Raw genomic sequence first — 19,908 nt, 5'->3', positions numbered from 1 at the left:
GCAGCTGTGGCCTTCAACAGAGAATCCAGACACTGTAGGCTGGTTGCCCACGAGAAAGTGCTGTGGGAATAAATACTTCCACCTCACTCTTTTCCCATCCTCCAGTCTCTTGCCTGCTCCATTGTTGGGCCCAAATGGAAGTGAGAGAGCCAGGGAGCCTGGTAATGAATCCACAAGGTCAGCCTCTTGGGGCACAGAGCAGTGTAAAGAAGGGTGGAGAATGGATCTGAAAGGGCAGAAGGAGATTTGATAGCACCCTTGGGAGTGGGGAACTTCTCTCTTGGGACTTGTGTATGCAGAGGGTCAGGACACTGGTGTCTGAGGTCCTGTCCTTCCACTTCCACTCCTGTGCCCCCATCAGGAGAGGAATCTTTGTCATTGTTTTTGTTGGACAATACCTTTCCCACATGCTATCTTTCACATTTCTGAATTGGTTTTAGCCCCCTCTTTCCCAAGGGCCATAATGGCAGAAAGAAGGTGCATTGTCAAAATAGGAAACAGGTCTGGAATAGTTTTAAATACGGATGGTCCCCAACTTAATGATTTTTTTTCAGATCTTTATTGGAGTATAATTGCTTTACAATGTTGTGTTGGTTTCTGCTGTACACCAAAGTGAATCAGCTGTATTTATACATATATCACCATATCCCCTTCCTCTTGAACCTCCCTCCCACCCCTCTAGGTCATCACCAAGCATCAAGTTGATCTCCCTGTGCTATGCAGCAGCTTCCCGCTAGCCATCCATTTTACATCTGGTAGTGTATATATGTCAGTGCTACTCTGTCACTTCATCCCAGCTTCTCCATCCCCCTGTGTGTCCTCAAGTGCATTCTCTATGTCTGCATCTTTATTCTTGCCCTGCTGCTAGGTTCATCAGTGCCGTTTTTTTGTTTTTTGGTTTTTTTTAGATTCCATATATATGCATTAGCAAGAAGATGTGGCACATATACACAATGGAATATTACTCAGCCATGAAAAGGAACAAAATTATTTGTAGTGAGATGGATGGACCTAGAGTCTGTCATACAGAGTGAATTAAGTCAGAAAGAGAAAAACAAATACCGTATATAATGTTTTGACTTAGGATTTTTCAACTTTATGATAGTGCAAAAGTGATGTGCATTCGGGAGAAAGCATACTTGGTATTTTGAACTTTGCTCTTTTCCAGGCTAGTGATATGGGGGACAATATTTTCTCCTGATGCTTGGTGGGGCAGCACCTGCAGCTCTCAGTTAACCACATAGTCACCAGGGCAAACAACCAATACGCTAACAACCATTGTTTACCCGAAGCCATTCTGTTTCTCACTTTCCGTACAGTATTCAATAAATTGCATGAGATATTCAACACTTTATTATAAGTTAGGTTTTGACTTAGATGATTTTGCCCAACTGTATGCTAATGGAAGTGTCCTGAGCATGTTTAAGGTAAGCTGGACTAAGGTATGATGTTTGGTAAATTAGGTGTATTAGATGCATTTTCAACTTACGATATTTTCAACCTACTACGGGTTACGTCCATAACTGCATCATAAGCAGAGGAAGATCTGTGTAAGCTTTCTGTACTGGCATCCCTGGTAAGTGTTGTGTTCTTGCAGGGATGTGGCTCTCACTGGTGCCCCTCCCCTTGTGAGGTGAGGCACGTCTCCCTTGCAGGGCTTGCACAGGTAGAAGGCTAGGTCAACCTGATACTGAGTGGGATTCTTACCTCCTGCTCAGGAGGCTCAGCTTTCTCCCAAGACATGACCCACTTGGACTAAGAACAGACAAATTCCTCAGGAGTAGGGTGGGCCCTGGCTAGGCTCATGTCACAGAATACTGAACTGCTGATGTTTCTTAAGGCAATGGGTGGAGTGGGCAAGGACTCCTCCCTGCAGTGCCTTCCAGACTGTGCTGGGGGAAGCCACATGTGAATCAAACTGTTTCCATGCTTCTCTGGTCACACAGAAAGACTGTTTCCATTTCCCTTGTAGGGAAATGGGGCCATGTGACTGGGTTCTGGCCAAGAGGATGTGATGAGAAATGAAATATGGCACTTCCAGACTGCCCTGAGTAAAAGGAACCTGGATCCCTGAGTCACTCAGCACTTCGAGGAGAGCTACCAAAGAACATTGACATTGGCATTTAACTGTGATGCAAAATCTTTATTAGGTTAAACTCCTGAGATTTGGGGGTTGATTGTTATAGCAGCTAGCTTTAATTAACCTCACTAATATGCTCTCCTCCTCTTAGTCATTGGGTAGACAACCCCTCACCTGTATCTAGTGATGATGTCCCAAATGTGTGCTTAATATGACCTGAAATGGAGATACTCAGAGGAAAAATATTTCCTAGTGTGTGTGGAGAGATACCACCTGTCTTTGGGGGTTCCTCTTTAGGAAAAGATGAAAACAACTTTTCTATAGGCATGTTTTTTATATGTTATGCATTTTCACACATGTTAATTCACTTTATCCTCTCAAAATCATGAGAGTTAGATATTACTTAATATTCACTACTCCTGTTTTGCATAAGACATTGTGGCTCAAAGTAATTAAATAACTCCTATAATTTTACAGCTGGGGAGCCATAATTGGGAAGGAGAGAAGTGACCTTCAGGTAAAACAGTATAAGGTTTTCAAAATGGCTTATGAAGAAGAACAAAGTGATGTGAAGAAAGGCATCATCTGCTAATGCAGAGGGGACAAGAGTCAGTGAGCCGTGAGAGTTGAGAAAGCTTCACCAACTATCATGTAGAACATGTGTGTTCTCAGTGAAAAGAAATTTTAAAAAGAATAGAAGATGATACTCTACTGTCTTAGATGAGAAAACTGAATGTTGTAGAGGGGAAGTGCCATGCCCCGGTCATCTGGCCAGTAAGATGAAGCACTGGGGTCTGAACCCATGCTCAAAGCCCACACTCTTTTTCTTCTACTGATAATTGAACTTCCCTTAGAAAGTGTCCAGTCTCTAATCAGAACTTCCAGAATTGTTTCTGCTCAGTTTTCTAAATAGCTTACCTTGAGGCCACATTTCAACATTAAGGGAACCAAGTTTGGGGGTTGGGTCTGTACCTCTGGTAGGTGGAGGAACTGGCACATAAAGAGTTCCTAGTTTTGACAAATTTTTCCACCCAAATCAAGACTTACCTCCACATTGCTTCGGCTAATATTTTTCATCATAGATTTAAGAATTATCATTAACAAGCAATGACCTTAAAATTTTTTTCAAAAAGAAAAATTGGGGCTTTTTTCAAAAGTTATCTATTTTATAAAATGTGCCCAAGGAGAGCTCAACGTCTTTCTTTGATCTCAAACATGGGCTCACATGTGGGGGTTTTTTTGGAGGGAGGAGTAGTACTAGTTATTTCTTGAGGTTTCTAGTGCCAAGGGTCACCAGATTTCTCCTCTTTTCCATCAATTTCTGCTATCCTACTATACTTTCATCACTGTCACCAATTCTCCTCAATTCTGGCTTTTCTGGGAGACTTGGGTTTTTTGCCACTTGAGTGAGCTGTCTGAATTCCTGGAATTGGGCCAGTTCTACTTTCTCCTTGTTGGTGAGCAGTTTCCTCTTGAAAAGATTTATTACCTATTTTTCATCCTCTGCTTCAGCTTGGGTGTTTGACAGGTACTTTGTTATTTCCATATGTTTGGATACTTCAGGAAGGAGTCTGGGTTCTCTCTGATGCTGGGCTTCTCACTATAATCAGTTTGGGTCTTTATCATGCAAACTTCTCTTCTGAATAATTCTGTAGCAAGAGAGCAGAAGATGGCCTCGGTGGTTTAAAAGTTGTTTTAATTCACAGGAAACAAAGCAATTTCTCTGAGCTCCAATGACTTCTGTCCATCCCTGGTTGGGAAAGGAAATTGGAAATGGTGTGGCGGAGTTGCCCATTCTTGGTTCAAACAGCTGTCAGGCAGGGAGTTCTAGACACACTTACAGTGGGAGAATGAGCTCACTTCTCTTTGCCTGAAGGATGGGAATAAGCTGGGGGAGGTGTTGCTGGATGTCTGCAGTAGTGATCTCTCCAGTCCCAAAGTAAGCCTGTGTGCAGAGGGATTGTGAAGTTTCAGTGTTGGAGGGAGGAGTATGAAAGAATGTAGCATTCAGCAGTCTGAGGGACCAGGGTTTCAATCCTGCCTCTGCCACTTACTAAAAGTAGGCTATTGGGCAAGTCTGAGCCTCTGTTTGGCTCACTGTGCTTGGGGACAATAAGTATTTTTATCACAGATGACTGTTGGAGAATTGGATAAGATGATGCTAGAAAAGTGCTTAGCATAATGCCTGGAACATGGGAAGTATTTGATGACTAGCCAACATTACTGTTTATTATATTTTCCCACCAACTAAGTGATGCCACAAAGTTGGATTTAAATAAGCCTGTAGTGCACAAGTCAGAGGCTGAATATATATTCTACCCCTCCTTCCAAGCTGGTGCCTCCCTCCCTAGCCTTGCCCATCCTGAGATTTTGCTACTTGTGTTTTTTCCCAAGTTGAACTGAAATTCAAGTAACATAAAGTTAACCATTGTAAAGTTAAACTGTACAATTCAGTGGCATTTAGTATCTTCACAATGTTGTACAACCACCACCTCTATCTACTTCCAAAGCCTTTTGATCACCCCCAAAGAATACCCTGTACCTGTTAAGCAGTTACTTCCTATTTCCCCCATCCCCCAGTCCCTGGTAACCACCAATCTGTGTTCTGTCTATAGATTTACTTAATCTGGACATTTCATATGGATGAAATCATATAATATCCTGCTTATTAGGAAGATTGTGATAATTAAATGGATTGATACACAGTCTGTGCTTTAATGAACATTAGCAATCACCGTTACCCTCTCCTTCTAGTACTTCCTTCCTGGAATTTCCTTTTTAATCCCCATTTGTTGTAGGGTCTCTCATGTATTTCCCAGAGAGCCAGTGGCTGAAGTTTCTTCTTGGCCAGGGTGGCTGAGTTACTGCGCTCCCCCTTTAACACAGGGAGTCTTGGGACACTGGAGGACCAGGATCTCTGAAACTAGGAGAAGCTTTAGAGGAACTGGGTTCTGAGCCTATTCCTGCCTGACCAATAGAAATCCAAATCTGATGCTACCTTCTTCCTCCGCTCCGTAGACCCCCTGAATCTATGGCCCAGATCTCATATGACTATCTACTTTCCAGTGGAGGTGCCCTTGCTCAAAGCTGCCAGTCGACTCGTGTTTCCACTTCTTGTCATGTTCCTGTTCAAGACTTAACAACAAATCCTCATTGCCTATTACTCTAACACAACCCATCTATAACCCTATGAAGTACGTAGCTCTTCTCCATCTTATTTCTGTGTATTTGCTTGCAAAGGAAGTTCCTTCCTTCCTTCCTTCCTTCTTTCCTTTCTTTCTTCCTTCCTTTCTTCCTTTCTTCCTTCCTTCCTTCCTTCCTTCCTTCCTTTCTTTCTTTCTTTCTTTTTCTTTCTTTCTTTCTTTCCCTTCCTTCCTTCCTTCCTTCCTTCCTTCCTTTCCTTCCTTCCTTCCTTCCTTCCTTTCCTTCCTTCCTTCCTTCCTTCCTTACTTCCTTCCTTCCTTCCTTCCCTTCCTTCCTTCCTTCCTTCTTTTTCTTTCTTTCCCTTTCTTTTCCTTCCTTCTTTCTTTCTTTCTTTCTTTCTTTCTTTCTTTCTTTCTTTCTTTCTTTCTTTCTTTCTTTCTTTCTTCTTCCTTCCTTTCTTCCTTCCTTCCTCCCTCCCTCCCTTCCTCGCTTTCTTTTTAAAATGAAGAATCTTAGATTCAGAGGCATAATTGCCATTGTCACCAGCGAGTAAACTATAGGGCTCAGATTTGAACATGCTAGACAGACCCAGGAGTACTGGTTCCTTCTGACTTGCACACTGCCACCTACTCAGACTTCCTGATCCCAAACCCAGCTGATTTTTCCTTGGTTCATTTTCTTCTGATCTGTACTAAGCCAGTGAAGTCTCATTGTGCCTTGAGCACCTGCCAGGCTTATTCTAGCCCCAAAGCTTAGCCCCAGCTGTTCTGCTTATCTGGAACAACATCCTGTCTCCCACCTATTCCAATCCTGCCAACTGGCAGGCCCAATTCAAATCCCTCTTCCTTCCCTAAAGCTCCCTACTGAACTTTTCAATCAAGCTGTTGTTCTTCATTTTTGAATCTCCTATCATTCTTAAAATTTCTGCCCTCAGGGCTTCAGCTAGCATAAGAATTGTCTTTGTGTGAATTACACTCCCCTCCCCCACCCCAGGCTGATGAATTACAAAAAGATGACCTCGTCACTCTCTCAGCTGGGCATGTTTCTACAGCGTGCAGACTGTACAACCACATTCAGCCAACTTGCTGATCTGACAGCTTCAAAAATAATTGTCTTCTGAGTGTAAAACGTTTCTAAGTCACATAGATTGCAAAAGCTCCATGCTCATTCATTTTCTCCCCATCTAGATTTGAAGTCTCTTGGGGGCAGGAACCATATCTTATCCTTCAGTTTCCCACACCATACTGGGACCAGAGCCACCTTTGAAGTTGGTGTTAAGACCTTAGTGCCCAGTCAGTCTAGGGACTTAGAGCAATTGTTGTCAGCCCTTGGCTCTGAAGGGACCCAGCACAGTTCCTGCAGGTAAGATCTGACTGACATCCACAGGTGACCTCAAGGCCTCTGTCCCATTTCAGCCACACTGGCCATTTCACCACTGTAGAATACAGCCAGCCTGTTCTTTCAGGCTGCTTCCTCTCTGGAATGTGAACTCCTTCCCTATTCACCCAACCACACTTGGAGTTTTGTCAGCTCAAATGCCACTTCCCCAGGGGAGCTTTCTTGCCCAGAAGCCTCTACTGGAATCAATTCCTTCCTCCTACAGTTCCCTAGGTGGTCTTTCCCTTCTAACCTACCACTCCCGACTCTCAAAAAAGTGCTGCATATGATGCAGCTCAAGTTTTCATCTTTAAAATCTGTTTGCTTCAGGGAGGTGTATCCCCCAAAACACTGGAGCCTAATCTCCACTTCTAGGTTCTTTGAGGACAGGATGGGTGCCTGGCACACAGTAGGCCCTCACTCAATGGCTGTTGGATTAGTGTCCATCAGCACCCTTCACTACGTTCATTTCCCAGCAGTGCATCTTCACCCAGTGCACCACGAGCATTTGCATCTTTCCTTATCCGACACTTGTGTGACGCTTTCCCCAAGTTTTTTCTCACCTCTTCTCTGGTTTTATTTTCACAACTTTAGGATGTAAGAAAAGAAATGATTATGTCCATTTCACTCACGAGTCACCTTAGTCCAGGAGGTAGATACCTTATCTTATTGTCTGGTGACAGGGCCATGGCTGCCACCCACGAGGATGTCCTGAGCTTCCAGGACACTGGGGCACAGTGACAGTTTGGTTGTAGTTTCATCCTCTTAACTCTTGTTTGAAGGTAACCACTCATTGTCCTTGGGGTTCTCACAGAATGTGAGCCCTGAGGTCAAGAGGCTGACTTGGGTGTGAGGATTAAGTATCCTTATGAACTCTATATCCTATGAGCACAGCTCACTGGATTCACATGTCAGAATCCAGCATCCTGGGCTCCTAAATGAATCATTCTTTTCTCTCATCAACTCTCCATTCTACCATTTTATTTGAGTATCTCATCCAGTGGCAGGTAGCCTAGAATGTAGACTCTACATATTCAGAACTGTTTGGCAAATATCTTTGGCAAATATTTGCCTTGACTGACATTAGATTCACCTGGGGAACTATTAGAACTGCCAATACTTGGTAACTTTATGAGTTCCCTCAGGTGGCTCTGGTGGGCAGCCTACGTTGGGACTGGTTCTCAATGCTGATGACAGAGTAGAATCACCTGTGGCTTTAAAAAAATCTACTGATGGCTTGCACATTGTCAGAAACTCTGATTTAATGGTTCTGGGGCTAAATGACCAAAGTCTTCCATTCTGGCACCAGCTAAGAGCTAATGTTGCTTTAGCATCAAACTTTGCTATAACTTTCTGGCCCTGATACTCACCAACAGTGTGATCTTGGGTAAATATCTTTACCTCTCATTAACTTCTTTACCTATTGTTAACCAAAATTTGATAAATGGAGAACTGATTGAAATTAAAAGGTGTTTATTTGGGGTTTATTAGGACTATAGCTCAGAGACACAGTTTCATGAAGCACTTGAATTGTGTTCTGCTGGACTATAAAATAGGGAGAGGCTTATAAAGGCAAACCCCACAAGGTTACAGTTATTTCCATGAGGTTTTTTTTTTTTTTTCCTTTTTCTTTTTTTTTTAATTTTATTTATTTATTTATTATTTTTTGGGGGGTACACCAAGTTCAATCAACTGTTTTTATACACATATCCCCGTATTCCCTCCCTTCCTTGACTCCCCCCGCCTCGAGTCCCCCCCACCCTCCCCGCCCCAGTCCTCTAAGGCATCTTCCATCCTCGAGTAGGACTCCCTTTGTTATACAACTTCCCACTGACTATCTATTTTACAGTTGGTAGTATATATATGTCTGTGCTACTCTCTCGCTTCGTCTCAGCTTCCCCTTCACCCCCCGCCCCCTCCCAAACCTCGGGCTCTCCAGCCCATTCTCCATGAGTTGTTTCTAAGAATTATAATTGGAGCTGGCAAGAAGTAAAGGTGCTTGTTAGATAAGGATTGGCTGGGGTCTGAAAGAGTTGTATAGTTACAAGGGGAGACCTTGAGACCATAAGTTTGTAACTGGCAGGTGTTCTGAATATGGCTGGTGGTATCCCTGGGTCTGGTACTGTTCAAAGGAAGTTCAAATTCTCGGTACTGCAGGGATGTGTCTGAGACCAGATCCTCAGCGGCTGCCTGACTCCATCTTTGTATACCTAAACTGTGATTACTCAGTTATAATTTCTATTTGTTATCACTATAAAATAAAACCAAGAACTACTTGGCAGAACTGCTAAAAGCACCAAATAAAATAATATATATAAAATATATATAAAAGAACAAAGCATTGTGCCTGATATATATCTGGTACAAAGAACAACCTCAACAACTATAAGTTGAAAAGAATAAAATGTAATCCTCCCTCCCATAGGAAAATTCTATGTATCAACAAAATTTTTGAGTACCTATTATTTGCAAAGCATTATAATATGACGTCTTTCTCTTTTTATTTCTGTGTGTATGAGGGAGAGCTACAGAGATGAATGAAGAGATAGTCCCTGTGTTCAGGGGATTTCAGATTGTTATGTACAGACAGGAAAACAAAGAACCAAATGAAGTCTATACATTGCACGCATATATTTTTATATTTATTTATATTTCTAATGTAGATCCAAATGAAGTAAATGTTAATTGGAGACAAAATCAATATGCTGTTCAAGCTCAGAGCAAGGAAGAAGTAATTTTCCTTGGGGATATCAGGGAAGCCTGGGGTGGCATTTGAGCTGTGTTTCTTTAAAAATGTGTTGTCTCTCCATAGGTGAGGAAGAACTGGAAAGAGCATTCCAGGCTGAGGGATGACATGACTGAGGCTAGGAGGCTGAGACATGAGTTTGAAGATCTCTGCTGAGAATCCATCAAGGGAGGCTTTGCCTGCTTTACCAAGGAGTTTGACCCTTTAGCCTGAAAACAACTGGTGATCATTGGACATTTGATTCTTGGGAGATGTGCTCCACTTGAGGATTTTGGTTCATTGATTCTAGTGATAGGATGGGAATGGGTTGGAAATGTTTGGCAGGACATGACTCTCCATCTCTTTCTCCCCACCCTGGCCTATGGCCAAGGCCTCAGATACTTTATGAAGAGCAGCTCAGGAAATACCCCTGGGTTCTGCTCCCCAGTCTCCATTCTAGATACTGCATACAGTTTCTGTCCTTTCACATAGTGTCTGGAATCTGTTTCTGTACCGATCGATTTGGAGTGCTGCCCTTTGGATGATCTGCTCAGCTTTGTATTTTGGTCTCTCCCCTGGTAAGTATCTCAGATCATCCTCTACCCCCTCACCAGTCCAGCCTAAAATTCCTACAACCTCTGTTCAGGGTGGATTCAAATTCCCCTTATCTGAGAGCAAAGACTGGGTAGTTTTTGCTCTTGGCCCAGGGTCTTTCACTTATCTGGAGACTGCAGGCAGGGGGACCTGCTGGATGGCTATTACTAGAGTCTGGCCTTAGATGGTGAAAGTGGGACTAGGGCTTGTCACAGAGCTGTTGGGCTGGGGGAGGGAGCACTGCGTGGAAGAGACACCATGACAGTGGAACTGACAGGGCTATAATTTGCCTGTGACTTTTAATTATGGACCAGCTTATCTTTTCAAACTTCTGGTATCCTAACTCACAGCTTGCTTCATTTTTTCATAATAGTCTGAAGTCTTGGAAATATTACAATCTGAGTAATTAGGAGGGATGACCTGGGGTGGGTTCTGGAAGGTTGGCACCAAGCCATTATTTCAAATACTACTGCTTCCTTTATTTTATAAAAGGAGATCTGTTATTCAAACTCTGAAGCTGTTAACTGAAGATTGGGGAAGGATAAGGGGGCTGGGGAACATTCTGAAACCATCCAAAAAAGTTATTATGCACCGGGTTTGATATGTGATTCTGAAAAGTGAAAACTTGCTAGTTAACACTGCCTCTAGGTTTCCATGGACCCACCTTATAGGAGAGCCCTCCTCTGAGCAGATCCTTCAGACAAGGATGTTGTTCCCAACTTTGCTGCATGGTGGAATCATCTCAGGATTTTTATAAAACCCTGACACCCTCAGATATTCTGACTTCAGTGGTATGCAGTACAACCTGGGCACTGGAATTTTTAAAACATTCCAGGAGAGTCTAATGTGGTTTGGGAAGAGCTAGAGGGAATAAGCATTTGCTTTACAGTGGTTCTCACATTTGAATGTGCTTCAGAGTCAACTGGAGAGCTTGTTCAAATACAGATGGTTGGGCCCCACTCCCAGAGTGTCAGTAGGTCTGCAGTGCCGTCTTAAGAATTTGCATTTCTATCCAGTTTCTCAGTGATGTTCATAGTCAGGGCCACATTTTGAGAACCATTGGCTTAGAAGAGCTGGGTCTGCCTTGACTGCTTAAGAGCATGTCCCCAGTCTTTAAGAAGTAGTTTCTGCATTTATAACATAGCAATGGCGATTACCTTATGGGTTGCTGCGTGGGTGAAATGAGATGATATTTGTAAGTTGCTTAGCATAGGGCTTGGCCCACAGGAAATATGTAACCCATGGTGGATTTTATTAATATGTTTCCTTGGCTGAGGTCTTGGCAGATCTTTCCTTATGGTCATTTGTGCTAATTGGTGACTGATGTTAAAATCAGTTTCTGCTCCTAGAGATCCCAGTTTTAGGCCTTCTGGAACAGGGAAACTGGGATACTCTTGTGAACTATAAGTGCTCTGGGTTCCCACAGGGTGAGTAAGGGCTCCCCCAGAGGTGTTGGCATGATAATTGATGGTTCTCATTCAGACCTTTCAGCCTGGTATGGAAAGCTATGGACCGTGCCTTAGGACTGTGCTCCTGCCCAAACGCCAAGTGACTCTCACATTCCAGACACATGTGGTGCAGTGAGTTGTGGTTGTTCTGAGATCACCATGGAAACCCAACTGCTACTGAGGGAAGTGGGAACTGGGCCCTAAATTGTCTTGGAAACCGTGAAATGTGTCCTTGAGAGGGGAGCTGCGGATCTTCACACTATGACTTCTCTGTTTTCCCACACAATTTGCCCAGAATTCTCTTCTGTGTATAGTTACCTCCCTCCCCTATTTAGCTAAGGAGGGAACTGAGTCTCAGCATATATTTTCCTATAATGTCTAGTTATCCTCATCGGGGGAAGAGATGTCCATGTAAGCCTATGGCTCTGATAGGCAAAACCAGATGGCCCTCACATGCCTCAGAGCACAGCAGCACAGCTGCCTGACTTTCTTGAGTATCATGGATCCAAAATGTAAGAATATATTTTTGTTCCTTGATAATTTCACCAGGCCAAGCTGTCAGGGGCTTTTGGTGCTTTTAAAACTTCTTCATTTTTTAGAGTGGTATAAATCTAGCTAATTTTTATTACTTCTATGTGTTTTGAAGGCAAAGTGCTCCATTTTATAGTTTGGGAAACCCAGTGAGTGGGAGAAAGGATATTTTGGATGAGTCCCTGAGGTGGGGGACAGGCTAGTTCACTCAATTTTGAGTTTTCTTTGGCCAGAGTGAGATTCTGCCTTTGCCCAGGGACCCCAAGGGGTGAGAGCCTGGTTTCCCTTTTTCCTCCCTGGACTGAGAACTGAATGTGAGACAGAGTGAGGAAATCGAGTCCGTGAAAGGTCACTATATCCAAGTTACTTATGGATACAGACACTGTTCCAGGGAGGGCAGTTGACTTGCCCAAAGTCACGGAAGACTCTGGTAACAGAACAAGGTCTAGAAACCCAGCCCCTTGTCTTCCTTTCTCACTGGTGCTCTTTCCTTTTTGCCCTGACATACTTTATATATTTCCCTATGTGCTGTTTGCTGGGTATCTATTGCTGTCATTCGGTATTAATTTGATGCCCCTTTCGTGATTGATGCTCACCCCTCCCTGGAGGGGAAGGTATGGTCTGGTTCAGAAAAACCTCTAATAGGTAGGCCACACAAGTGGTCTATAGGCATTCTTTATAGAACAATCATTGCAGGTACTGTGCTAGCTGCTTTAAGTAGCTATATAGCATTTAAATCTCATAATTCATGGAAGCAGTTATTAGCATCCCCAGTTTACAGATCAGAGAAGTAAAGCAACTTGCCTAGGATCACACAGCAAGCAGGCACGTGGTACAGTGAAGATTCGAAGCCAGGCCTGGTTGACACACTATATCACTGCCTGCCCTTGAAGGCTAAAGAAGATTCTGACCCAGAGAGGAAGCAGCAAGGCATACAAAGAAAGACTGCCACCTGCCCACCTTAAATCTTTTCATACGGATCTTGTTTTCTGGAAAAACATGATTGCTCAGAAACAGGGTCATACGTCATCATGGTTAAGGCCATCATCTAACTAATTTTGGTATAAAAAGTGAAAAAAATCCAATTAAGTGTATTATTTCAAATATGAAATATCTGGCTGTTTGATTATTTTTGTCATCAATAAACCTAGCCACTTGGCTGAAGTTTTTGACATACTTATGGAATGTTCCCATTTGCACAGACCCTACATGCCTGTGATTTCCCACTTTCTGGAGGCTGTAACAGAAAGGAGAGACAAAAGTTATTTTTAATTTGGCCACCGAACAAACATCCAAGTCTTCCCTTCCAGCAGCTGAGCCTATATGTTTTCTCAACAGGGTATTAATTACCTGGCTCTGGGAATAACCAGATGAGTTGTTCTGGCGGCTCTGGCTGCCCTGCTGGCTATAATGCAATTTCTCGTGGACACGGCAGGACTGACAGTCTTCAGCAGGGAGTGTCCTCCTCTTCAATAAACTCAGACATGGGTACTGGGTAACTTGTTAAACACATTTATTGATTTCTTGACAGTAACCAAACACAGCGAGTGACCATTATAAACAAGAAAAGAAAGGCATTCATTTGTACTTTGTGAGATCCAGCTGTACCTGGAGAGAAAAGATACCCCTTTCCCAAGAATTTACAAGACAAAGTGCATTCCTTCAAGGGAGCATCACGGGGGTGGGGTGGGGTGGGCAGTGGCAGTTTTGAAATGCAAGAAATCTGTCACCTACTATCTCAGGCTGAAGCTCACCTCATATGAATGATCAAGCCATGGAGTGGAATCAAAGTTATGTTTGCTTAGCAAATGCATTCCCAGTTGCCACAAAATTAGAAAAACTGGCCGCAAATGAACAAAACATGTAGATGAAGGAACAAGTGAAAGCAAAGAAGGCAGTTACATGGAGCCAGGGCTTAGCCTGTAGGGAAGGAGAATAGACCAAAGCCAGAAAAATGAAATTAACTTGTTAAACACATTTATTGAGCTGTTAACAATAACCAAACACAATGTATGACCTTCAGAAAACAAGAAACAGCAAATGGATCAATCTCAGCAAATTCTACTACAGATATATGACAAAGAGGGGGCAATAATTCTATTTTTTAATAGTCTGTGTTATCTATATATATATATACAATGTGTAACTCTTCAATGTCTGTCCTTGTTTTCTTTTTAAATTGTTGAGTAAACGGAAGAATCATAATCTAGAAATGTGTCCTTGGCCAACTTTGTCCTGGCTTGCCAGACACAGCACCCTTAAAGGATCCTAGGACACTATCCGAGATTAGTTGATGCAAAGAACAAAGTCCGCTTGATGCTGTCAGAGCTGTGTTTTCTCCTCTCTCTTTTGGAAGAATTTTGTATGCACAAAGGCTGAAAAGTCTCATTGGGTAGATTTATTTCTTTCGGAAAAAAGTATCAAAATTGTAATCAGGTTAATTGGTTATTTTCTTCTAAGACCTCTTATGAGTGAGCCTTTTGTTTCTGAAACTTGGCTTCCCATTGTGGAGGCTGTGTGAGTGTGTATGTGTGTAGATATATTTGCATGTGTGTGTATGTATGTGTGAGTGCTTTTGTGTGTGTTTGTGAGTATGCATAAGAGATGTATTCCTCTGCCAAGGTTTTGCAGACACTTTTCATGAAGAAAGGGCCAATCCAAAAAGTGAATGAGGCTTGAGGGAGGGAAGGAGAGAGAAGAAAGAAGGGGAACATTTTAGGTTACGTCAATTCACAGTTGTAGCATTTCACTGAGGTGGGATTCTTCTTGGCTTAGTTCCCTACTTGAGGAGCCATTCATTTACTGGAAAGAGAGAGAAAGAAAAAAACAAAACAAAACAAAACAACACAAACAACACAAAACAAGGCATAATTGGATTAATTTGCATACAGTTTGAGGGCTTATTCCAAAAGGGAAGGGACGGTTTTGTAAATGTCTGCTTACTTGTATGTATCCCAACTACCCTCTCCATTTTCTTATGAACCTCTAGGCCTGAGCTATCCAATAGAGTTGTCACTAGCTACATGTGGCTGATATAAATCTAAATTAGTTAAAACTAAATAAAAATAAAAATTTAGTTTCATTGTCACAGGAACCGCACTTCAAATGTTCAATAGCCACACGTAGCTAGCAGCTGTATTGGACAACGCAGACACAGAACATTTTCTTCATCTCAGAAGTTGTAGTGGATGGTGCTGCTTTAGACCAGGGGTGGGCAAATGACAGCCTGAAGGCCAAATCCAGCTGTGAACTGCTTTTGTAAATAAAGTTTTATTGGAACACAGTCACACCCATTTGTTTACATATTGTCTATGGCTACTTTCATACTACAACATCAGAGTGCAACAGAGACCCTATGACTCACAAAGCCTATATTTACCATCTGGCCCTTTGCAGAAAAAGTTTGCTGACCCTGCTCTTAGATTGTAAGTTCTGTATGGACAGGATCACATCTGTCTTCATCACCACTGTACCCTCATCACCTAGCTAAGTGCCTGGCACATAGTAGGTGCACAATAAATAAATGTTGAATAAAGAGAAGGTTCAATGAATGAATGAGTTGAGTACTTTTTTGTCTGGTATTTCGGGCTGAAAGGGAACAGAAAGTTATAGTTTGGGCACTCTGGGTATGTCTGAGAGAGAAATTAAAGAAACAAATGTAGGGGAAGTCAGAGAGACAAAATAGAGGATAGAGGTGGTAGCTGCTTCTAAAAGCTGGCTAGTGATATCCTTGGTCCCCATATTTAGGCAGCACATTATTGCTACAAAGGGCTTCCCTATCCAGGCTCTCATTTGCTCCTAATGATAAATCATGAAGTAGGTGATCTTGGGACTGTTGTGGTGCCCAGGCCCAGGGGCTAAATGATTTGGCTGGGTTTGCATGGATTGCTAGTATTAGAACCAGGCCAGGAACTTGGGTGTCCTGACTCCTGCCTCTACCTTCCTTTCCCTGTTGAGGGTTTATGACAATGATCAACAGGTACTTAGTGTATAGAAGGGAAGAGAGAGGGCTGGGTGTGGACCAGAGGGCTATGGGAGGTGGGAGGCACCTTGAATGTCCCCTTTAGTAGTCACTGCTAGGGACATAGCACTAGAAAAGGATGCATTCAGACACATACCTCATTGGGTCCCAATGGCCTGGCGTTCAGAGTTATTTCTCATCTTCCAGGGGAAAAAGGGTCTACCGTGTACATAACCAAAAGCTTCAGTGTCTTTAGCTATCCTGTTTTAACATGTAACTTTGGGCAAATCAACCTCTCTGGGCTTGTCTGTAAAATGGCAATGAAAATGCTGTCTTCCTTGAACCAGACGAGGTTTAGGGATTTGATCTTTGTTTCTGTTTATGAAATATAGACTTCCTCAATAGAAAAGCACCATGCAAATGCCACTTATAATCATGATTCCTATAATGGGAGATAGTGCCAGGCCTTTCAGAGTAGCTGTAAGCAAGAAGACTGGCCTTGGCCTGTGTCCACTGCCTTCTGAGCCACTGAACCCACCTCTATACTGAAGCTTCTGGGCCCGGTTGTTTGGACAGTCTTTTCCCTGTAAACTGAAGTTGATGTTGGTGCGGATGCAGCGGTTGTTGAGTGGCTGGACAGGCCTGAAGTTGTCACTCATGCTCAGAAAGATCTGAGATGGCTGATTCTGGCTGAGCAGGCGTAAGGAATGCATCTGAGGAGAGAGAAACAGCTGTGAGATCCACCGTATTATTAAATGTACCAGGAAAGAAGCAAGACCACATAGACCATGGCCAACATGGGCAGAGCCAACTGTGTGGAAAGGGCACCTGAGCCCTCCACAGACCCTGATCCATGGGTTCAGTGCGTACAACCCACGGATACCTCCATGCTTAGAGAGAGACTTGCTTCGAGCTCACTGGCTCCTGTGTGCCCCTGAACAAGTCAGTGATTCTCTTCTGTCCTATGAAACACTGTCTGTCAAAGGAGGAAACTGAGCTGGGTGTTCTCCAGTGTCTCTTCTTTCTCTAACACCCTGGGGTTCAGTAATTCAGGAAATTATTCTCCCACATGGGTATTATCTAAATGATAGTGATTGGTCCAGGAGTCAGAGCTAAACTAAGTTGGATTAATTTGGTTTCTTTTCTGTGAATATCAGGACTAGGAGCTGGACTAAAATGTTGCAGCCATGTTCCACCCAGCACTGTGAAGCTAAGGAAGACTCTCTAGCAGTAGAGGAAAATGAAGCCAGGGTACAGAAGGGAGCAGGAGAGAGCAGAGAGAAAGGGCTTCTGGGGTTCTGATTCCAGTGAATTCCTAACATCAATTTCTGATCTTAAATTCCATAAGATGCCCCAGTATCTCATGAATAAATCCTTTTTCTAAGTTGAAGTTATCTGGAGGGGGCTGCTTGTCACTAAAAGTGTCCCAATAAATACAGATAGCATCAGGCACTTCAAAAATTATTCAAGTGGTTGTTGAATTGTGAGTACATATCCTGTAAAGCAGATTGGATTTGCTTCCTTTGTTTATCTTTCCTCTGAGTTTTTATAGACCCTCACAATCATAAAATAGACTCATGTAATTTGACCCCCTCATTATAAAGAAGAGAATTCACTTCACAGAAGTGAGTCAACAGGCTTAGGAGCACATAATGAGCCATTAGCAAAGCTGGCCTCAGAGGCCAGCTCTCCTGGTTTCCATCCAATTCTGAGAAACACTAGCGATCCCAACTAGGAATACTGTGAGATGCTCTAAAAAATCCCACATTCAAATATGCTTATGAAATGCTACATATCGTTTTGCCTTCTCTTGGAGACTTGCCGCCTCTAAAGGCCCTGAGGAGTCTCCCAACAATGAAATTGATTTAGCGCTTTTTAGATACAGCTTTCTCAAACATATTTGACCATAATATCTATTTTGCTCATTTGCTTTTTTGAACACTAGAATTGTAAGGCACACTTTGGGAACTAATCATGCTGTCCTTTCTCACTCAGACATGTAGTGTGCATCTATAATTAGTTCATGCTAAGCCTTTCCAGATGCTGATTCTTTAAACATAGGTGTGATGAGCTGAATTATGTACCCCTCATATTCAAAACTTAAAGTTCTAACCCTCAGTACCTCAGAATATGCCCTAATTAGGTAGGGTCATTCCAGATGTAATTAGATAAGATGAAGTTATTGGGGTGAGTCCTAATCTAACATGACTGAGTAGGGTAGGCCCTAAGCCCATTTGACTAATATCCTTACTAAGGGGGGGTTTGGACAACAAAACACAGACATTGGAAGAATGCCATGTAAAGATGAAGGCAGACTGAGGTGATGCTTCTACAAGCCAAGGAACACCAAAGGTTGCCAGAAACCAGGGGAGAGGCATGGAACAGATTCTTCCTCACTTCCTCAGAAGGAAACACCTCTGTAGACACCTTGATTTTGGACTTAGAGCCTCCAGAACTGTGAGGCAATATATTTCTGTTGTTTAAGCCACCAAATTTGTGGTACTTTGTTAAAGCAGTCTTAGCAAACTAATACAATAGGCACTCCACAAACCCAGCCAGTCTTCACATCATCTCCCCCATTAGTTAAAAGACCACAGGGAAGCTCACCTGCATCCTGGTTATATACACAGGTTTGTTCATTATTATCCAGCTTGCTGTCTCATAGCAGGGTGGAATAGTCATTGACCCATCATAAGTAATGAAACTAGAGGTCTCCGGATATAGTTCCTCTATATTAAGTCCCTGTAGTAAATATGCATCATCTAGAGAAAAAAAAAAAAAAAAAAAGACTTCAGAATTAGGTTTCTTGAGAAAGTGCTGGTGTTGCTGATAATTTTCTTCTTTTCAGATTCCAGAAGACTGTAACTGTCAGGATAGGCTGCAGTAACAAACAGTCCTCCAAATCTCAATCATTTTAAGCAAAAAAAAATAAGTTTATTTCTTGCTCAGATACAAGTCCATTCTAGGCTGGCTTAGAGCTTCCTGCATGTCATTGTTGTCCATACTCTGGGACCCAGACTATCAGAGCAGCTGCTGTCTAGACACTTGTGAGTCACAATGATGGGAGGAAAAGTAAGCATGGTGGAATATATGTTGGTTCTTAAAACTCCTATCCCAGAAGTGGCACTTGTCACTTCTGCTCACATTTTGTTAACCAGAGAAGTCATATGGCCAAGGCTGATGTTAGGGATTCAAGGAAGCACATTCCTTCCATAGGATGAGACAATGAATATTCAAGAAGAGTAATGTGGTCTACCACAAGGACAATAGGAAGATCCAAGTCCTTGGTTATGGTCCCTGATACCTGGACCCATGATATTATAGTTATAATGAAATGCACATTTTAAGACTTCAGGACCATTTAAAACATTGCCTGGTCACCAGTCTTATTTATTAACATTGCTTAATTAAAAGAACATTAGGAAAATACAGAAAAGTAAGTCAGGCCAAATCCTACCATGAGATCCAACAGTTAAGTTCAACAACTGATTTCATTTTTGTGGCTTTCCTGTCCATAAGGCCCACGCAGATAACACTTTGTCTTACACCTATTCGAGGTATTCACACACATAATCTTTTATTACTAAATATATTTTTCAATTATAAAAGTGACATAAGTACATAGACTATATGGAAAAAAGAAAGAAAAGAAGAAAATAATAACCCTGATCATATAAAACAATTGTCATTATCATACTGGTGTATTTCATTCTGATTTTTAAATTCAATGCATTGGTTGTATTTTTATAAAATTAAAATGTACTGGAGTTTTCAAATATCAATAAACTTCAGTGAACTCCTCTCTTCATCTTATGATCCTTTCTCCCTTCTTTCTGAAGACTCTTTCTCTCTTCTCTTGGCTTCTAAAACACCATACTTGGGATTCCTATTTTTCTGGTTATTCCTTCCAGGATCCTGTTGCTGGACCCTGATTTTCTACCTGCTTTTCTCAGTGTTGGCATTTCCCGAGGATTAGTCCAAGGCTCTTTCTTCCCTCAGTCTATACTCTCATCATAGCCCATCTACATTCATGGCTTCCATTGCCCTC

General features: G+C 42.4%; 1 protein-coding gene across 1 annotated transcript in view; it reads right to left on the bottom strand.

The window, feature by feature from the left end:
* Positions 1–14,301: 14,301 nt before the first annotated feature.
* The window catches only part of CA10 (carbonic anhydrase 10), a 702,035-nt gene continuing 696,428 nt past the window's right edge, over positions 14,302–19,908 (bottom strand). The window contains exons 7-9 of the mRNA XM_057717015.1: positions 18,468–18,622; positions 16,399–16,573; positions 14,302–14,701 (exon numbers count right to left, since the gene is read on the bottom strand). Coding sequence (XP_057572998.1) covers positions 14,679–14,701; positions 16,399–16,573; positions 18,468–18,622 — 353 coding nt within the window. The 3' untranslated portion in view covers positions 14,302–14,678. The remainder of the gene's footprint in view (positions 14,702–16,398; positions 16,574–18,467; positions 18,623–19,908) is intronic.

This window comes from Hippopotamus amphibius, chromosome 17 (assembly GCF_030028045.1).
Source record: "Hippopotamus amphibius kiboko isolate mHipAmp2 chromosome 17, mHipAmp2.hap2, whole genome shotgun sequence".
Classification (NCBI taxonomy): Eukaryota; Metazoa; Chordata; class Mammalia; order Artiodactyla; family Hippopotamidae; genus Hippopotamus; species Hippopotamus amphibius.
This window is presented reverse-complemented; position numbering and strand designations above follow the sequence as displayed.